General features: G+C 35.0%; 1 protein-coding gene across 1 annotated transcript in view; it reads left to right on the top strand.

The window, feature by feature from the left end:
• LRP1B (LDL receptor related protein 1B) overlaps positions 1-16,687 on the top strand; it is a 1,499,204-nt gene that overhangs the window by 300,024 nt on the left and 1,182,493 nt on the right. The window contains exon 3 of the mRNA XM_044913608.1: positions 5,623-5,760. Within this exon, the coding sequence (XP_044769543.1) occupies positions 5,623-5,760 (138 nt within the window). The remainder of the gene's footprint in view (positions 1-5,622; positions 5,761-16,687) is intronic.

Genomic DNA, 16,687 nt, shown 5'->3' with positions numbered 1-16,687 from the left:
ATAATCCAATCTCAGTCTTCTAAGTAAATAGACAGGTATAATTAATAAATCCGAAGTGCATAATTTTTAATCTTTGAATTTCAAAGGCATCTTATGTTTTTTGGTGATGACTTTAACCAGTTTTTACTTGATTTTTTTATCAACTAGTAATCAATATGTTTTTGTTCCTACATTTCATTTTATATTGTGAGGTGGGAATAAAATAATAAATAAATAAATAAATGAAAGGCTTCATGCCTCATGAAATCTATGTGAAATTGCATATATCAATACAGTTCATAAACTATACATAGAAACTATATTATAAAAAAGCTATATTGTAAAAAAATGTGGTATAAACAATGTCTGTATGAGTTCATAGAAAATGTGGGATCCATGACACCCACAAAAAAAAAGACAACAAAACCTCTCGATTTGTAGAATGTTTCCCAAACCATGATTTCATTGCTTGTTATAATGATCATGTGAGGTAGACACTATTATTATCTGCATTTTTCAAATGTGAAAGAAAAACCTCACTGAAATTCAGCTCTTAACTCAAGTTGAAATAACTAAAAAATGGCAGATAAAAACTCTAATTCAAGGGTTTGTTCTCTAAACTTAATAACTTCTCCATTATGTGGTATTATTTTTCACAAAGTAAACTTGATGGAGAAGCCAGAGTTTGAACTTGAAGGATTTTGTTGGGTGAAAAAGAGAAGGTTTACTTTCCAGATGATGATAATGCATACAGAAAATTCCAGAAGTGGGAATATTTTGGAGTATTTTGGGGAAGTGAAAGATGACTCTGAATGAAGTTTGAATGACTCTGAATGAAAATAACTTGTAAATAACGTTAAGTTTCAGTTAGATGATGAAATCAGACCAGAGTTTGGTTTTGTTGTGGGCAGCAACTGAGAATGGTTATGATTTTGAAAGTGGTTGTTGGGTGAAAGTGATATTTATAAAACCTATTCTGAGAATATATTGACGGTGGGAAAAGGTAACTTCTTGCATGTAGAAGAAAGTGGAAATTAGCCAGGAGTTAAAATGCACTGAACATTCATTCAACAATTGTATATTGAGTCAGGCAGTGTTTGTATTTTTCAGGCAGACACAGAGGGAAGTTTATCAAAGAGCATGTGTGAAATGCATCCAAGTGTGCTCATGGAAAAGCATCATAACAACAATAATAATAGTGGAACTGGAGTATAAAAGGCATGAGAAATAATGGCAGAAAGTGCGTCTACGAGAGGAATTCTGATCAGCTTTTGAAGGACCCTGTTTGCCTCTGGCTTCCCTGTTAGTGGGGTCATGGAGACCTTGGGGAAAAGCTGCTCAGCAGTGTTGGGAGCCGAGGCTGGAGGGAGAAGGGAGACGGAATACATCAGGTGCAGTCTATGTTTTGAAGAAATTCAATAGTTAAAAAAAAAAGTAGGAAAGAAAGGATGCCATTTGCAGGAAAGTTCAATTAGCAAAAGTGACTTTATTCTTGAGTGCAGGCTAAGAAAATGGAATGAGATTATAGGCAGAGGATTTAGAACCATTGGAAAGACAGAAATGGGAAATACAACCAAGCAGCAAGTCTTGATAGGACAAAACCCAGAAAGTGGGGTGTGATAGAGTGTAAGGTGGAGAGGTTAGCTTTTGGGGGGAGAATTGATGCTGGTCTTGCTGAGCTATGATGATATAGTGACAAGTGCAGATATTTGACTGTATCTGCCATTATAGAAGAAAAATCTCTATCCCTCCTCAAAATGTGCTATCACAATTATCTCTAGTCAGAAAAGACATTTGATGAGGCTTAATATCTTTTTAACCACTTTCTTTTTACTGAACAGAGTAAGATGTTTATATATATAAATGATGTAAACATTCAAAAACATACAGATGAGTCACATTGCCCTTGCATTATCCTAGAAAACTTGTTTGTAAAATGAGGTTCATTTTAAAAAATGAAGCCTATTTCAACTAATTAGGTAAGGCTTATAAAAAATTTTACAATATAAATACTATCTTCTTGTGTTTATATGTTTTAAATCCTTCTAATGATAGAGTTTCTCTTTCTTATAATTAATTACTGTATTTTAAATTCTGCTACCTTGTTCAGGTCACCTAAAATTAGATTTGAGGGACTGGAAATGTTCTGACTATGCGTTACTGAAAACTCAAGTGATCATCTAAAACTACCATGCTTGTTAAAATTTTGAAGTGTGTACTATTTTGTTCCTCATGTGCTTCCCTGTCATCGCAGTCTTTCTCTCAGATCTCCCAAATCCTAATGATTTAGTAACTAAAGGGGTAATTCCAGATATGTCAGGTAGCTTCTAACCCTGCTGCTTACTATGTCCAGATTATGATTTCTGGTTGTGAAATGTTTTGAATGCCTGGGGTTTTTGTGAGATGGATCATTTAATGCAACATTGACATGTTCTTTGGAATTCATGTCGTCTCTACGATCACATTCTTCTCCCTGTCACACAGACCAGTGGATAGAAGTGGTGATTTGGTTGAGTCTTTTCTTCATTTACAAGATGGACTAAAGCAGCCTCATGGGATATACACACCTTTACTGCACAAATGATAATTGGGAATTAAGGATGGATTACTCCTCAAAGCAACACCCATATTACTTGGTTTCTGAGATAATTCCAGTTAAGGCAGACATTGCTATTTCTTAAACTGCTGCATCTTCCAGAAAGACAACAACAAAGTACTGAAGTTGGCAGAGTTTTCCAACTGAAGTATCCCAGCATTGGTCAAAGGGCTTTGAGATACCGATTCCCTCAATTTTGAGGTTAATTCCCAGGGGCTGGGGCAACCTCTACAAATAATTTATGCTATTTACTTCTGTGTAATTTGCAAATATTATCATTGTTTTAATGTGCTTTGATATGACGATTTAGGAAGGACTGGTTAAGGTACAATCCATCAAGCCATGTACCAGCTCTCTTACCAGTTACCCAGCAGTCATGGAAGCCAAGAAAAGAGTATATTAAAGATGAGGAAGACTATAGTCTCTAGTCTATAAAGAAACTACTTAACTCTTTCATCCAAACAAATTTCTTTTTTATCCCTACATGTTACCACTAAGAAGAATTCTAATAGTTTTGTATACTGCCTCTGAGAAATTCAAACATTTTTTTTTCTGTTTTCTCAAAATTTGTTTCCGAACACCAGACGTGCATTTCACTCCCTCTGTCATGTTAGTTACCTGACAATCTTAAGAAAACATCCTTTGATTTGAACCAACACATGTATTACTTAAAAAAAAAAAAATCTTGCTTTTAAGAAAACTACTAAGTCATCTTTGACCTCTATAAAATTTCTAGTCTCCAAGGTTTGAAGTGTTCTTTCTGTGGGCTATTTTTGGAATTTTTTACAGAGAGATCTAAATATATCTGACCTAAACATTACTTTGACATTCATGCAAGGATATATATTCTCAAATTTCTAAGAATCAGCCAATTTTAAAAAATTTTAAAAAGAACTTCATTGTGACTGTTGGTCGTAGAAATTTATGGTCTTTCAAAACTAATTTATATTTTTCAACTTTATTTTTAAAGTGAATTTATGTTAATCTTATAAATATAAGATTTAATACTAGAAACTCTGGTGAAAAGAGTTTCACTTAATTTTATTCCTATAATTTGGATTTAAATTTGTGTATTTGTATTTTAATTATATATAGATAGAAAAACAGATGGAAATGTATATTTTAAAAAAAAAATTGATACTCAAGTTACAGAGACATGTTATAATAAAATGAGTTGTTCATTTGAGTAATGGGTATTAGACAAAACTAATAGCCTTCTATATCAGTAATTGTATAAATATACAAGAAAAAAAAAATACCAGGAAACCGATTAGTCAATACTTCATCTAGTGAAGCTATATCATAACAATTTATTTACATCCCCCAAATACAAAATGTTTAAAGCTGTTTTAGCATCAAACAAAATCACATATACCTATCATTCATTTTGAGAAAATATTTCAAAACGTGTCTTACTTTTGGCAAGTCTTGCTTTTTTGGGGGGAGGAGGCTTGCGATATAAAAGGAAATTATGTGATTTAAGTATTTATGAAAAGGCAAGGGCGCCTGGGTGGCTCAGTTGGTTAAGCTTCTTCTGCCTTGGCTCAGGTCATGATCCTGGAGTCCTGGGATTGAGCCCCACATCGGGCTCCCTGCTCAGCGGGGAGTCTGCTCGTTCACCCTACTTGTGCTCTTTCTTGCTTGCTCTTTCTCTCTCTCAAATAAATAAAATCTTAAAAACAGACAAACAGCATACACTAGTGTTTGCTGGGAAAGATGTTAAAAGCTTTTGATATAATCCCTACAACAACCTGGTGAAGCACAGAAAAGGTACATAATTTGTTCAACTTACTGTTTATAAGTGATGGGACCAAGAATCTGGCTCCAGAGCCTGTTAACATCTTCACTCTGCTGCATTTATTTACATGATTAACACATGTTGAATGCCTATTCTAAGCCCACATGTCACAAAAAAGCTCACAAAGCTCAGTGCTTTGCCATCAATAACTTTTGACATTCACAACAAGCCTACAAGGTAAACTCAGTTGATAGTTTTATTTACACATGAGAAAATTAATGCTTAGTTGATTTAATAAATTAATGTCCCATGGGTATTAACATAGCTGTGATTAAATTCTAAGTGTGCCTGACTATAGAATCTGGGCTCCTGTAATAATCAGTGTCAGATTAACATGAGATTGTAGTCATATGTCGTGACTGCACTCTGGATTTAGGAGAGCTGGGCAAGTTTAAGAATCACCACATGGGGAATTTGGAGAGTGCCTATCAAAAAAGTCTAGATAGGGTATGGGAATAGGCAACCTGAACTTTAGATATAGCAGTGTACAATTTGGATGTTGGATGACAATTTGGAATTGGTGAGCTTCAAGAAGAGACTTGGTATTCCAACCTAAGTACATCTTTAAAACACAAAGGGTGATCATATAATATACTATTATTATCAGCAGAACTCAATGAGTATGCTCTGTTCATCATGGCCTCCCCACTCCTTAGTAAATTTTCTTGTATTATAATTGCTCAGTAAAGATTTTTTAAAAAACAAAAAAATCCATGTATAAATAAGTATATAACTAGCTGTTCTTAATAAAGAACGGATTAAAAATGAAATAATTTTTAGATTGATACAACTTCATTTAAATTCCACTAAAATCTTTTTGTTCATGTTACCTGATTAAATTCTAACAAGAGCTGTGCCAAGGAGTTTCCACTCACCATATTTCACAGTTGAGAAAATTGAGACGTACAGGGTTTAAGTACCTGGCCCACTTGCCCACTTAATCTAGAGATAAGAGGTAGATCAATGACTCAAACCAACCCTCAGATTTTAAGTCTATGCCACCTAAAGTTTGAAAAGAATATTTGTGTCTTTAATGTATTATTTGAAAAAAATACTATTTTATATCCTATGCAGCTTTGAAAATTAGGTTTTTAATCACATAGGCTGATTTGGACATCCCTGAGAGTCAGAGCTGCCCTCTGGTAGTTATTTTCTATAGTTTTGTCTTGTAAATTAAGGCTAGTAATTTCTTGGGCTTAATGTTTTTAGTATTAAAAGCCAAACTAACCCATTTTTACATTTTTTTCAGGTCCTGAAGAGATAGAACTCAAGTGCCCCTTGAATCACATTGCTTGCCTTGGTGCCAACAAATGTATTCATTTATCCCAACTGTGCAATGGTGTCTTGGACTGCTCAGATGGGTATGATGAAGGACTGCATTGTCAGGGTGAGTCTGTTTGTGGAACAATGCAACCACACTATTAAATTTTTCATAGTTTAGTGAACTTCAAAAAGAACCTATAACCTGCCTTTTCTTTCAACCATAACCATATCAGTTTTTGAGAAAGCAAGAATTTCATTGCCAGAAACACTCAATATGCATTTCAAACCTGTAACTGTTGTGCTTTATTGAAAAATGCCATTAGAAAAAGAAATACATTTGGACTTTGATGCTGGACTCTGAAACAATTACATATTTCATAGAAAATAGTACTTTGAGGAAAAGACAAATGAGAAGACTTTGTCACAGGAGATTAATACCGTACAGTGTCATAAGTTTATTTCTCTGAACCTTTGCTTTAATAAAGAGTAATTGAAGTAAAACCTCTGCAGCCAAATATTTTAGTATGATGTATTCACAGGAATTTTTCTTTAATGTTACTTCCATGAAGTTGTACCTACTTTCTTATAATTTTCTTTCTTTTTAAAAAATCAACACCTATGTTCTACAGTGGTCCTGATTTTACCTATATATTAATGATGGGAGGGAGAAATAATTAAAATCTAAAAGTTAACAAAAAGTTAACCAGAATTGACACATTCTAATAAAACTGGTTGGAGAGAGGAAATGAAATGTGAAACCAAAAAAAAAGTTGAGCATTGAGGTAAGGATCCAAATCTGGAAACAGAATCAAGGTATCAGTCAAGTAAATTTGGCTCCAGGATGAAGCCCAGAATGAAACCACTGAATCAAAAGTCTCTCAGTCAAATTCCCACCAGCTGAGTATAATACAAAGGATATTTATTGAAGCTGAGCAGTTAAAGAGTAGGTAACCTATCCTTTGTGCTGAGGTCAGTAAGACAATAAGGAATAGAAAGAGCTATAGAAAACTGGAGATGCATGTCTGGTCTCTGACCAGAGTCACACAAACTAATTGCTGCCATGTGCAAAAAGGTCGTAGGTTACCAAAAGTTCCAGTTTTTCAGGAAGAGCTCCGTATCTGTATGTGTTTACATTGTTCAACAACAACTACTCATTTTTAAAGCATTGTGTGCCAAAAATGTACAGGCCAAACAAAACCTGTCTGGATTCCTGTCAGGGCTTACTGGCTTCCAATTGCCTACCACTGGACTGAATGAAGTAACTGCATTCAGTACCAGAGATGGAGAGATACGCTGCAAAAAAGAGTCAATCTTAGGTAGTCCAAGGTGGTAAGACTGTTGAGAGACCATAGATTATCTAGGTCACAGGGTCTCTTCCTTCTTTCAGAAGGGAATTACTCTGGCTCTGTGGACAGGTTCAGACTGAGAAGTTAAAGGTCTTCCTTCTTTGGCTGAGTTTCGTTTCTTAGCCCGAATTCTGGCAGGGTCACAGAAGGAGCCAGAAGATTCTCAGTTTTCGTTATGAACACATGTGTAATAATAACTAAGAAGATATTTTTTATTTAAAGACCTTTTGACATGTATTCTTTTTGTATAATTGGATATTTAAAGGAAGGATATTAACAGAAAAAAGTAAAGTATGGAATTATGAAGTGATAGGAGTCAAAGAGTTTAATTTTCTTTCAGAAATTAATTATATTTTCGGGGCGCCTGGGTGGCTCAGTCGTTAAACGCCTGCCTTCCGCTCAGGTCATGATCCCAGGGTCCTGGGATCGAGCCCCACATCGGGCTCCCTGCTCCGCGGGAAGCCTGCTTCTCCCTCTCCCACTCCCCCTGCTTGTGTTCCCTCTCTCACTGTGTCTCTCTCTGTCAAATAAATAAATAAAATCTTTAAAAAAAAAAAGAAATTAATTATATTTTCTAGAGCCTAATTCTATCCACATCAGTTATAATTCAGGCTTCTTATTACATTAAGAAAAAAAAAAAAAAAACTTTTGGATAGATGTGTGACTGAGCTTCTAAAAGAGCGAAATCATCACATCGCCAAATACTTCCTCAGAAGTGGTTACACAAATTAGAATGTCTCAAACATATTTCAGTGCTGTGAATCATATGAAAGTATATCTGAGTTCTCTAGTAAAATTTAGAGTTGTGATCTAATAGATGAAGGTATTGCAATAGTAAACCAAGGGATTCATATAAATCCAAAGTATTGGAATAAAAATAAAATGGTATTAAATTTATCTTGATCTTTGAAAAGCTCAGTGAATACTTCAGACTGAGATATATTTAGAGTATATAATTGTTTATGCTTCAATCTTTTTTCCTGTTCTAATTCAGGTTTCTAACTGTTCCAACTTTCGTATTTTTGTCACTAGTGACAAACATTTTCTTTTCTTTTTTGAGTAGGAGGCTGACTGCACAATTTTAGCATTTAAATATTTCTAAATTTCACCAAATGAAGTGTTTTAAAATGCCTAAGGTATTTATTGTGATCTGAGGGGGACTTAGAAATAACAAGAAGTTTATTTGGATCTATGTTTGCTATTCACCTTTGAATCTGTGCTTGCTGTTTACCTTACTAGAGGGTGTATCTTCAACCTTTCTCCTAATTTTATGTCACATCCAGTGAAAAACTGTTTTCTGATGAGTTAATTAGGCACCAGCCTGTCAACTTTCTAAAGAACTTTGTCATCTATAGACATATAATAAAGAAAGAAACCAGATTAATTCAAACATTGCACTGATTTTTAGAGATGCTTTTCTCTTGTAGAACAATTCTGCCTGAATCACTTTCTCTGTCTAAATCCATTTCTCTTTTTGTTGTGTTCTAAGCACATACTCCAATTTAAGTAATTATATGTGAAGCCAAAGACATGATTCAAAGATGCATATGTCTTCTTTTTTCTTTTTCTCTCTAATAAAGGATCCAAAGTACATTTGGTGGTATATTTGTATCCTTTATGAAAATTGATAAGAAGAAAAGTTTAACATTTTGGAGGTGATATTATGGCCTTGGGAATGATTTTGTGTCAACTGAACTGTTTTCTGAATGTTCCATAGAAAAAAAATCAATTTGTTCCTGGTGAGAGTAATGAAAAGATATCTATTATTAATGATTTTCTATAACACTGATATTTTAATCTCCATAATTTAGCTCTATTTGAAGAAAGAAAAATGGATTTTTGTATATGAGTGTACTTATATATAGGAATGTGCTTGTAAAAATTTTACAATGAGAATGTTCAAAATCACCACATTATATTTTAGAAAACTTCATCTCTTCCTACATAATATTTCATATTGGTGATAATATCACTATATCTAAATTGCATGAGCAATAAAAACACATTCTACACAGTACAAGGCTTCTCAGTACAGGATATTTTCTTTTTTTTTTTTTTTTAAAGATTTTATTTATTTATTTGACAGAGACAGAGACAACGAGAGCAGGAACACAAGCAGGGGGAGTGGGAGAAGGAGAAGCAGGCTTCCCGCTGAGCCGGGAGCCCGACGTGGCACTCGATCCCAGGACCCTGGGATCATGTCCTGAGCCGAAGGCAGTCGCTTAACCAACTGAGCCACCCAGGCGCCCCAGGATATTTTCATAAAATCCTCACAGCCATGCAAGAAGTGAACAAATTCAACTAATAGATACCAGATTGACTGAAACTGTATCAAAACACTATTTTAAAATTTGGTATTCTTGGGGCGCCTGGGTGGCTCAGTCATTAACGTCTGCCTTCAGCTCAGGTCATGATCCCAGGGTCCTGGGATCAAGCCCCACATCAGGCTCCTTGCTGCACGGGAAGCCTGCTTCTCCCTCTCCCGCTCCCCCTGCTTGTGTTCCCTCTCTCGCTGTGTCTCTCTCTGTCAAATAAATAAAATCTTTAAAAAAAATTAAAAAATAAAATAAAATTTGGTATTCTTGAGGTAATTCATTATGTTAACATTTAAAGTGGCTGTGAACAAGAAAAGCCTCTTTTTTTTAAATTTACGATCCTGGTTAGAGTACATTTGCCATGCAAAATAACCAAACACTTCAATGTACAAGGGAACAACAGTTTCTGTGACACTGTCAGCTTTTACTCTATTACCTCTGAAACAAATAATGCAATATATGTTAAGAAAAGAAAAAAAAAAAAGATAGTAGGAGGGGAAGAATGAAGGGGGGGAAATCGGAGGGGGAGACGAACCATGAGAGACTATGGACTCTGAGAAACAAACTGAGGGTTCTAGACGGGAGGGGGGTGGGGGGATGGGTTAGCCTGGTGATAGGTATTAAGGAGGGCACGTATTGAATGGAGCACTGGGTGTTATACGCAAATAATGAATCATGGAACACTACATCAAAAACTAATGATGTAATGTAGGGGATTAACATAGCATAATAAAATAAAATTAAAATAAATAAAAAAATAAAAAACAAAATGAGGTTTCTAGAAGAGAGGGGGTGGGGATGGGGGTTCGCCTGGTGATGGGTATTAAAGAGGGCACGTATTGCATGGAGCACTGGGTGTTATACGCAAACAATGAATCATGGAGCACTACATCAAACCGTTATGTACGGTGATTAACATAACATAATAAAATTTTTAAAAAATGTAAAAAAAAAGAATATGGAAACCCTTCATGTTAGTGCAAAAAGAGATTCTGTCTTCTGTGTCTCAAGAAAACATGATTATGTAATCTACGTGATTGTTTTCCAGCAAACATCCCAATGTCCTTTTAAATTTGAAGAGATAAAGTGTGTGAAGAGTTTATTAAAACTGATTAGGGAATGAAAATCCCCGACATCTGAAAAGCTCACCACCCAAACATACAAATATGCACACACAAACACACATACTGTTCTTTTCTGATTGCTCTCTTGTATTCTGAACCTGTTCCTACATAATTCTGAGTGTATAATATGTTAATTGGTGTATTTGATTTGGAACCTAAACAAGAATAAGATTCTCTTATATATCACCTAACTCCTTGAATAATGCATATTCAGAATTCTTAAAATTCTATTTGATTTTTTTACTTTACTTACCAGTTGGAATATGATTTTCTTAACATGTGCAATTAGAATTTTCTCCACCTACTCACAATCTATTCTAATGTATTTATTTTAGATTCTAGTAACTCTAATGTATGTATTCTAATGTATTTTAACTTTTTTAAAAGATTTTATTTATTTATTTGACACAGAGATACAGAGAGAGAGAGAGCATGAGCAGGGGGAGCGGCAGAGGGAAAAGGAGAAACAAGCTTCCTTCTGAGCCAGGAGCCGGATGTGGGGCTTGATCCCAGAACCCTGGGATCATGACCTGAGCTGAAAGCAGATGCTTAAACATCTGAGCCACCGAGGAGCCCCTATTCTAATGTATTTTAGATACTGATTTATATTTAAAAATTTACGTGGCTTTTTTTTCTTTTATATTACTATTCATAAAAATAAAGTCTTAGGAGAAAGTGCTAAAAAAATCCTGCAAATAATTTACAAATTAGAGCTTTCACAAAATGAACTGAATGAAAATGGCAAACTATTATCTGTGGTGACTCACCACAGGAAAATTAGTAATCCTTAAAACTTCTGTTTAAATCTCATATATAGGGGCGCCTGGGTGGCTCAGTCGTTAAGCGTTTGCTTTTGGCTCAGGCCATGATCCCAGGGTCCTGGGATTGAGCCCCGCAATGGGCTCCCTGCTCCGCGGGAAGCCTGCTTCTCCTTCTCCCACTCCCCCTGCTGTGTTCTCTCTCTTGCTGTCTCTCTCTGTCAAATAAATAAATAAAATCTTTAAAAAAATAAAATAAATAAATAAATCTCCTATATATTCCAAATATTCAGAAATTAATCCAGATCAATTAATTCGATGCAATAATTGATTTGAGAAAATTAAATGTAGTAAATTTAATTTAAAGTACTAAGAATTTAGGGCGCCTGGGTGGCTCAGTTGGTTAAGCGACTGCCTTCGGCTCAGGTCATGATCCTGGAGTCCCGGGATCGAGTCCCACATCGGGCTCCCTGCTCAGCAGGGAGTCTGCTTCTCCCTCTGACCCTCCTCCCTCTCATGCTCTCTGTCTCTCATTGTCTCTCTCGCAAATAAATAAAATCTTAAAAAAATAAAATAAAATAAAATAAAGTACTAAGAATTAAAAAAAATAAAATAAAGTACTAAGAATTAATCTTTAGCTCAAATGTTCAGGACTCCAGTTTTCATTCTTTCAGAAAAGAAATATTTTATCTTGTGGTGATGTTTTGTTAGTCAGTAGAAGCCTGATTTCAGATGGACACAAGATTAGCTTGTGTAGCTGCCAGGAAGGAAGGAAGGAAAAAAAAGAGATTAGTGAAACTGATGAAAAAGACAAATTTGGAGCACTTTATTGTTTTTACTTTCACTTTATTGTATCAATGAATCTTGTCTTATTTCCATTTTAAAAGTTCCCATTTAAAAAAATATTGCCAATCTCTTTTCTAAATTAAAATGAGCTTACCATGCTAGAGAAGGGAATTTCAGTATGCAGAATCCAAAAGCAAAGGTATGGAGAAGAGGTACAACTGTAAGCAATGTTAGCGGAAGTGTATCTTTCCGCAACACAAAGCTTAAAGCACATGGAGAGGAAGAAACTTCGCCAGTGTTTTCAAGTCACTTGAAACATCCATAAGCCAAGAGCTAGAAAACAAACAGCTGTAATTACCCAAGAGGACCTGGGTTTGTGTGCTCAGACCGCTTTTGATTTTTGAAGTTCCTACACCTTAAAAGTAGATCTGCTGTATTCTTTTCTTTGTCTTGAGTTGTGCTAAGATGATTGGGTAGTCTCAAATTTATCTCAAGTGTAAGCACTTTCTCTCAAAGCGATTAGCTTCAGTAATTGAGTTAGTTTAGTGACCCTTACCACTGGTTGATTTCAGGGCCAAATTAATGCTTTTTAGAAGTGAAGCAACAATTCTTAGGAAGAGTAGGTCTTCTACAAGAGTATCATCCTTTTGCAAGGTTATCACAGACGTTGTTTACGTTGACAAATGACATCTATGTGAAAATTAGGATAGTGTACTTGAAGACTATTCTAAATATATGTATGTGTATATGTGTGCGTGCATATGCATATATACACACACAGAGGCATATATGTTCACATATGTATGTGCATATAAGTGTGCATATTCATTTTCCAGAGTCTAAGACTTAGAAATTCTGTTTAATTAGAAATGTGTTGTTGCACAGATATCTGACTTCTTAACACTGATTTGTTAGAAGTGATTGCTAAACTAATCCTGCTCAAGAGACTTGGAATTCAAATTTCAGTTGTTTGTTTGAATATGTTGACTTCTACAGACAGCTAACTGATTGCCTATGGGAAGTGGATAACTAATTTGGCCCTGTATCATAGCCCAGCATGTGAAAAGATAATCTAAAGTAGTTCATTGTTTGTTGGAGGTGAATCTTTTTGTAGTGGATTTATGTCTTTGATTAATGTTGATATGTACTAATTAGTGTTCTCTGGTCCCAAACAGAATTATTTTTAAGAATAACTGGAAAATAGATTTTGCAATATAAAAAAACGTCATATAAGCATACTAGTAGCTTAAAAATGACCAAACACTGAAAGATCTAACTTAAAAAAAAATGATATTCTGTATTAAAACATCTCTTGGCAAACAGTGGTTTAAAACCAACTTATATGCCATCCATATTTTTTGATCCAGTCTTTCCTGTGGTAAGAATCCTGGTGCGTTATGGACCTTTAATTGTTGCTGAATTATACTCTATTTCTAGTTGATTTTGGTTTTAAATAGATGTAAGTCAAAAATACGAATGCACAACTTACACCCCAGTAGAATATTTATTCTGTTTGCTTAACATCTGTAGAAGAAGTAGCAATTGCTTTGATATAGAGATTGACTACTTGATTTGAAACAACTCCTATGATGCTTGTGCCTAAAACATACCAACCTCTTACATAGAAGGACTGTGCAAAACCACAAAACTTAGCTTCCCCAACTCTACCCCCAGTAATATCTCCAACAGAAGAAACTTGTTAATAGTTCCACTAATTTTGGAATTGTTAATTTACATGAATATTCATGGACACTGGGACTTATTTATCTGGATCTCTCCCTCACAGTTCTCTTCCTGATATGATGGAAAACAGAGAATAGTTTGTAAAAAAGAATAATGGGTATGAGGCCAAAATGAACTTTTGAAAATATACCAAAAGAAACACAGTAAAGTTTTCCCAGTATTCAATTTATTAATTCACTTCAGTAAACTTTTACTGAGTGCTGAGAGTATTTTAAACATGTACCTAAAACACTGGGGATGTAGAAAATCCTATTTTCTTCCTCCATGGAATTCACATGTCATAATGGAAGTATGTAAAAATTGCTGAGGAAGAATAAAATGAAGACATCTAATTCTGCTTGAGGGGATGCAAGAAAATTCCCCAAGAAAGCTGATGGTTGACACATGTCTCACTCTAAGAGTTTGGTAGGCAGATGAGAGAAGAACACTTCAAAAGGAGGGAACTATGTGTACAGAAACACAGGTGTCTAAGAAAACATTGTACGCTCAAGAGAACTCCTAAGTTCTTTGGTAAGGTTGATGCATAGGGTTCTAAGTGGAGACGGATGAGTTTGAGGCTGAAAAAAAACACTTGATATTAGACCTGGAGTGGTTGCATTAGAATAAGGATGCAATATGACCTACTTAAAATGCATTGTATAAAGCTGTAAAGAGAAAGAGAGTGGAAGATGATTCTAGGATGTATTCTCAGTATTATAAGGGTGGTATATAATTTACTATTAAGGAAGATTAGAATTGTTGCATATATGTAGCAGGTTCTGTGATTTATTCTTAGAAAGTTAAAATGTACATTATTATAATCATAAAACTTTGAGCAAAACAGTCATGTCTGTTTACATTCAAGGCATTACCAATCAAGGCAGGTATGTGTTATTCTTTAATGTATCACTTTCATGTGAGTAGAAGTCAAAACAGATGACAAGGAATCCATTTTAAGTGAACTCCTTTTCAGATGAAAGTTAGGAATTTGGAATGTGTATTTACTATTTTAAGCAACTAGAAGCCTATCTTTAGCAACCACTAAAGTAGCACCTTAGTTGATGCCTAAGTTTTGCCCTCTTGTATCTTAACTTTGGGAAATGTATGACGGTTCCAATATTACTCAGAAGTATGAATTATAACAAACTGTCCCTCAGCTCTCTACTCAACCTCAAATGTGAGGCCAAATCCCCTGTAATTCATTATTTAGTTTTTGACACAAGCAGCTTGATACTTTACAAAGTAAGGAATTAAAGCAGGTAGCTGAAGTTGACTGGCATCCCCAGGGGTCACACAGAAAAGCAGTGTGAGAGCAAGGTTTAAACACTGTGACCTTGAGTTTTTGTTCACCAGTTTTGACTACTGAGCCTTAACATATCAACTCAGAGAAATGCATAAAATTGTTATGCTTCAGCATCCTTTCTGACCCGTTCTTAAAAGAGCAAAATGGCTTGTAGAAAATCAACTGAAAAACATTTTTGAGCTAACTATATGTTCCCTGTCAGTTTTATTAATTGATTGAACAGGAAAAAAAAAAAGTGCTGAGTGAACCACAAGCTAAAAAACTATATAACAAGCTTGCAGAATTGAATGTCTCAATCTGACTATTAGCTTTATACCCTTGAGAAAAATTAGTGCTTTCATTTGTTGAGGGATGTAGAAAGGAAATGGAGAAGTTCATTTTAACTCTTCAAAGTAGTTTGCACTAGTTACAATAGGAAGTTAAAAAACAAAACAAAACAAAACTAGGAATCGACTTTCATAATGGGATCTGGAAGGAAAAATGAGAGACTTCTTAAAGTCATTCAATAGAGTTTAAATTTTGAAGGAAAAGCCTACATTAGAGAAAAATCCAATGCTGTTTCAATAAATAACCAATAAATAATTAGAAGATTTGAGATTTATTAAGTCTGATCTGGAATTCTAGGAAGTTTTACAGAGTTGTATAGAAGATAAGAGATTTTTACTCCTTCAGTCAAAGTTTTCAATTCTGAATTTCTTTTTTTTTTTCAATTCTGAATTTCTAATCTGTTCAAAATTGCAGAAAAATACTGTTTCTGTGGCTTTTTCTCTCCACTGTTATCACTTATACAGTGAATCCTATTCCATTGGACACGTGTTACAATGCCATCATAACTGAATATTTCAATATATTAAATATAATTCAGAAAAAACAAGATAGCTGTAAGACTAGTGACTCCTGGGTGCCTGGGTGGCTCAGTCAGTTAAGCGTCTGCCTTCGGCTCAGGTCGTGATCCCAGGGTCCTGGAATCAAGCCTTGCATTGGGCTCTCCCTGCTCAATGGGGAGCCTGCTTCTCCCTTTCCCTCAGCCTGTCGCTCCCCTTGCTTGTTCTCTCTCTCTCTCTCTGTGTCAAATAAAAAAATAAAATCTTAAAAAAAAAAGACTGGTGACTTCTGAGCTTTCCATAATCAGTCCCTTCATAATCAAATCAAACATTGATTTGTTTTTCGTTCATGTGGAGACATAGAGAAATATGCATATGTATTTTAGTTTCTCCTAAGCTTTCTACATATACTTGCATATTTGTGTTCAGACACAAGAAACACATTAAAGATTAATTTCTGAAGAAAAACACACCACCTAGATTTATTTCTATTAGCTGAGAATTTGCATTCTAGCTCCCTATTAGGTTTGTGATTTAGAGAAAGCATGAAATTGACTATTGACCTCTGTATGCTAAATAGGATTGTAGAACCAGTCCCAGACAATCCACTGTGGTTGTAAAAGCCATAGGACGCCAACCAAAGTGAGATCAGTGTGCTCTCAAGAGTGTCTTCTGAATTAGGTCAGTGTGACCGTGAGCCAAGGCCTGAGTATCAGATAAAAAGGAGAATGGGAAGGGCACGTCTAAAGAGCACTTTTCAGTTCCATTAGCTGAAACATGTGGCATGTTCTCATTCAATCTACAGGTACGAAACTAAGAGTGCCAAGAAAAACATCTATGCAGTTCAACAAATGGCTTAAAGAACTACCCAAT

This window comes from Neomonachus schauinslandi, chromosome 3, assembly GCF_002201575.2.
Source record: "Neomonachus schauinslandi chromosome 3, ASM220157v2, whole genome shotgun sequence".
Classification (NCBI taxonomy): Eukaryota; Metazoa; Chordata; class Mammalia; order Carnivora; family Phocidae; genus Neomonachus; species Neomonachus schauinslandi.
Note: the sequence above shows the minus strand (reverse complement) of the source record. Positions and strands in the feature narration are given on the sequence as shown.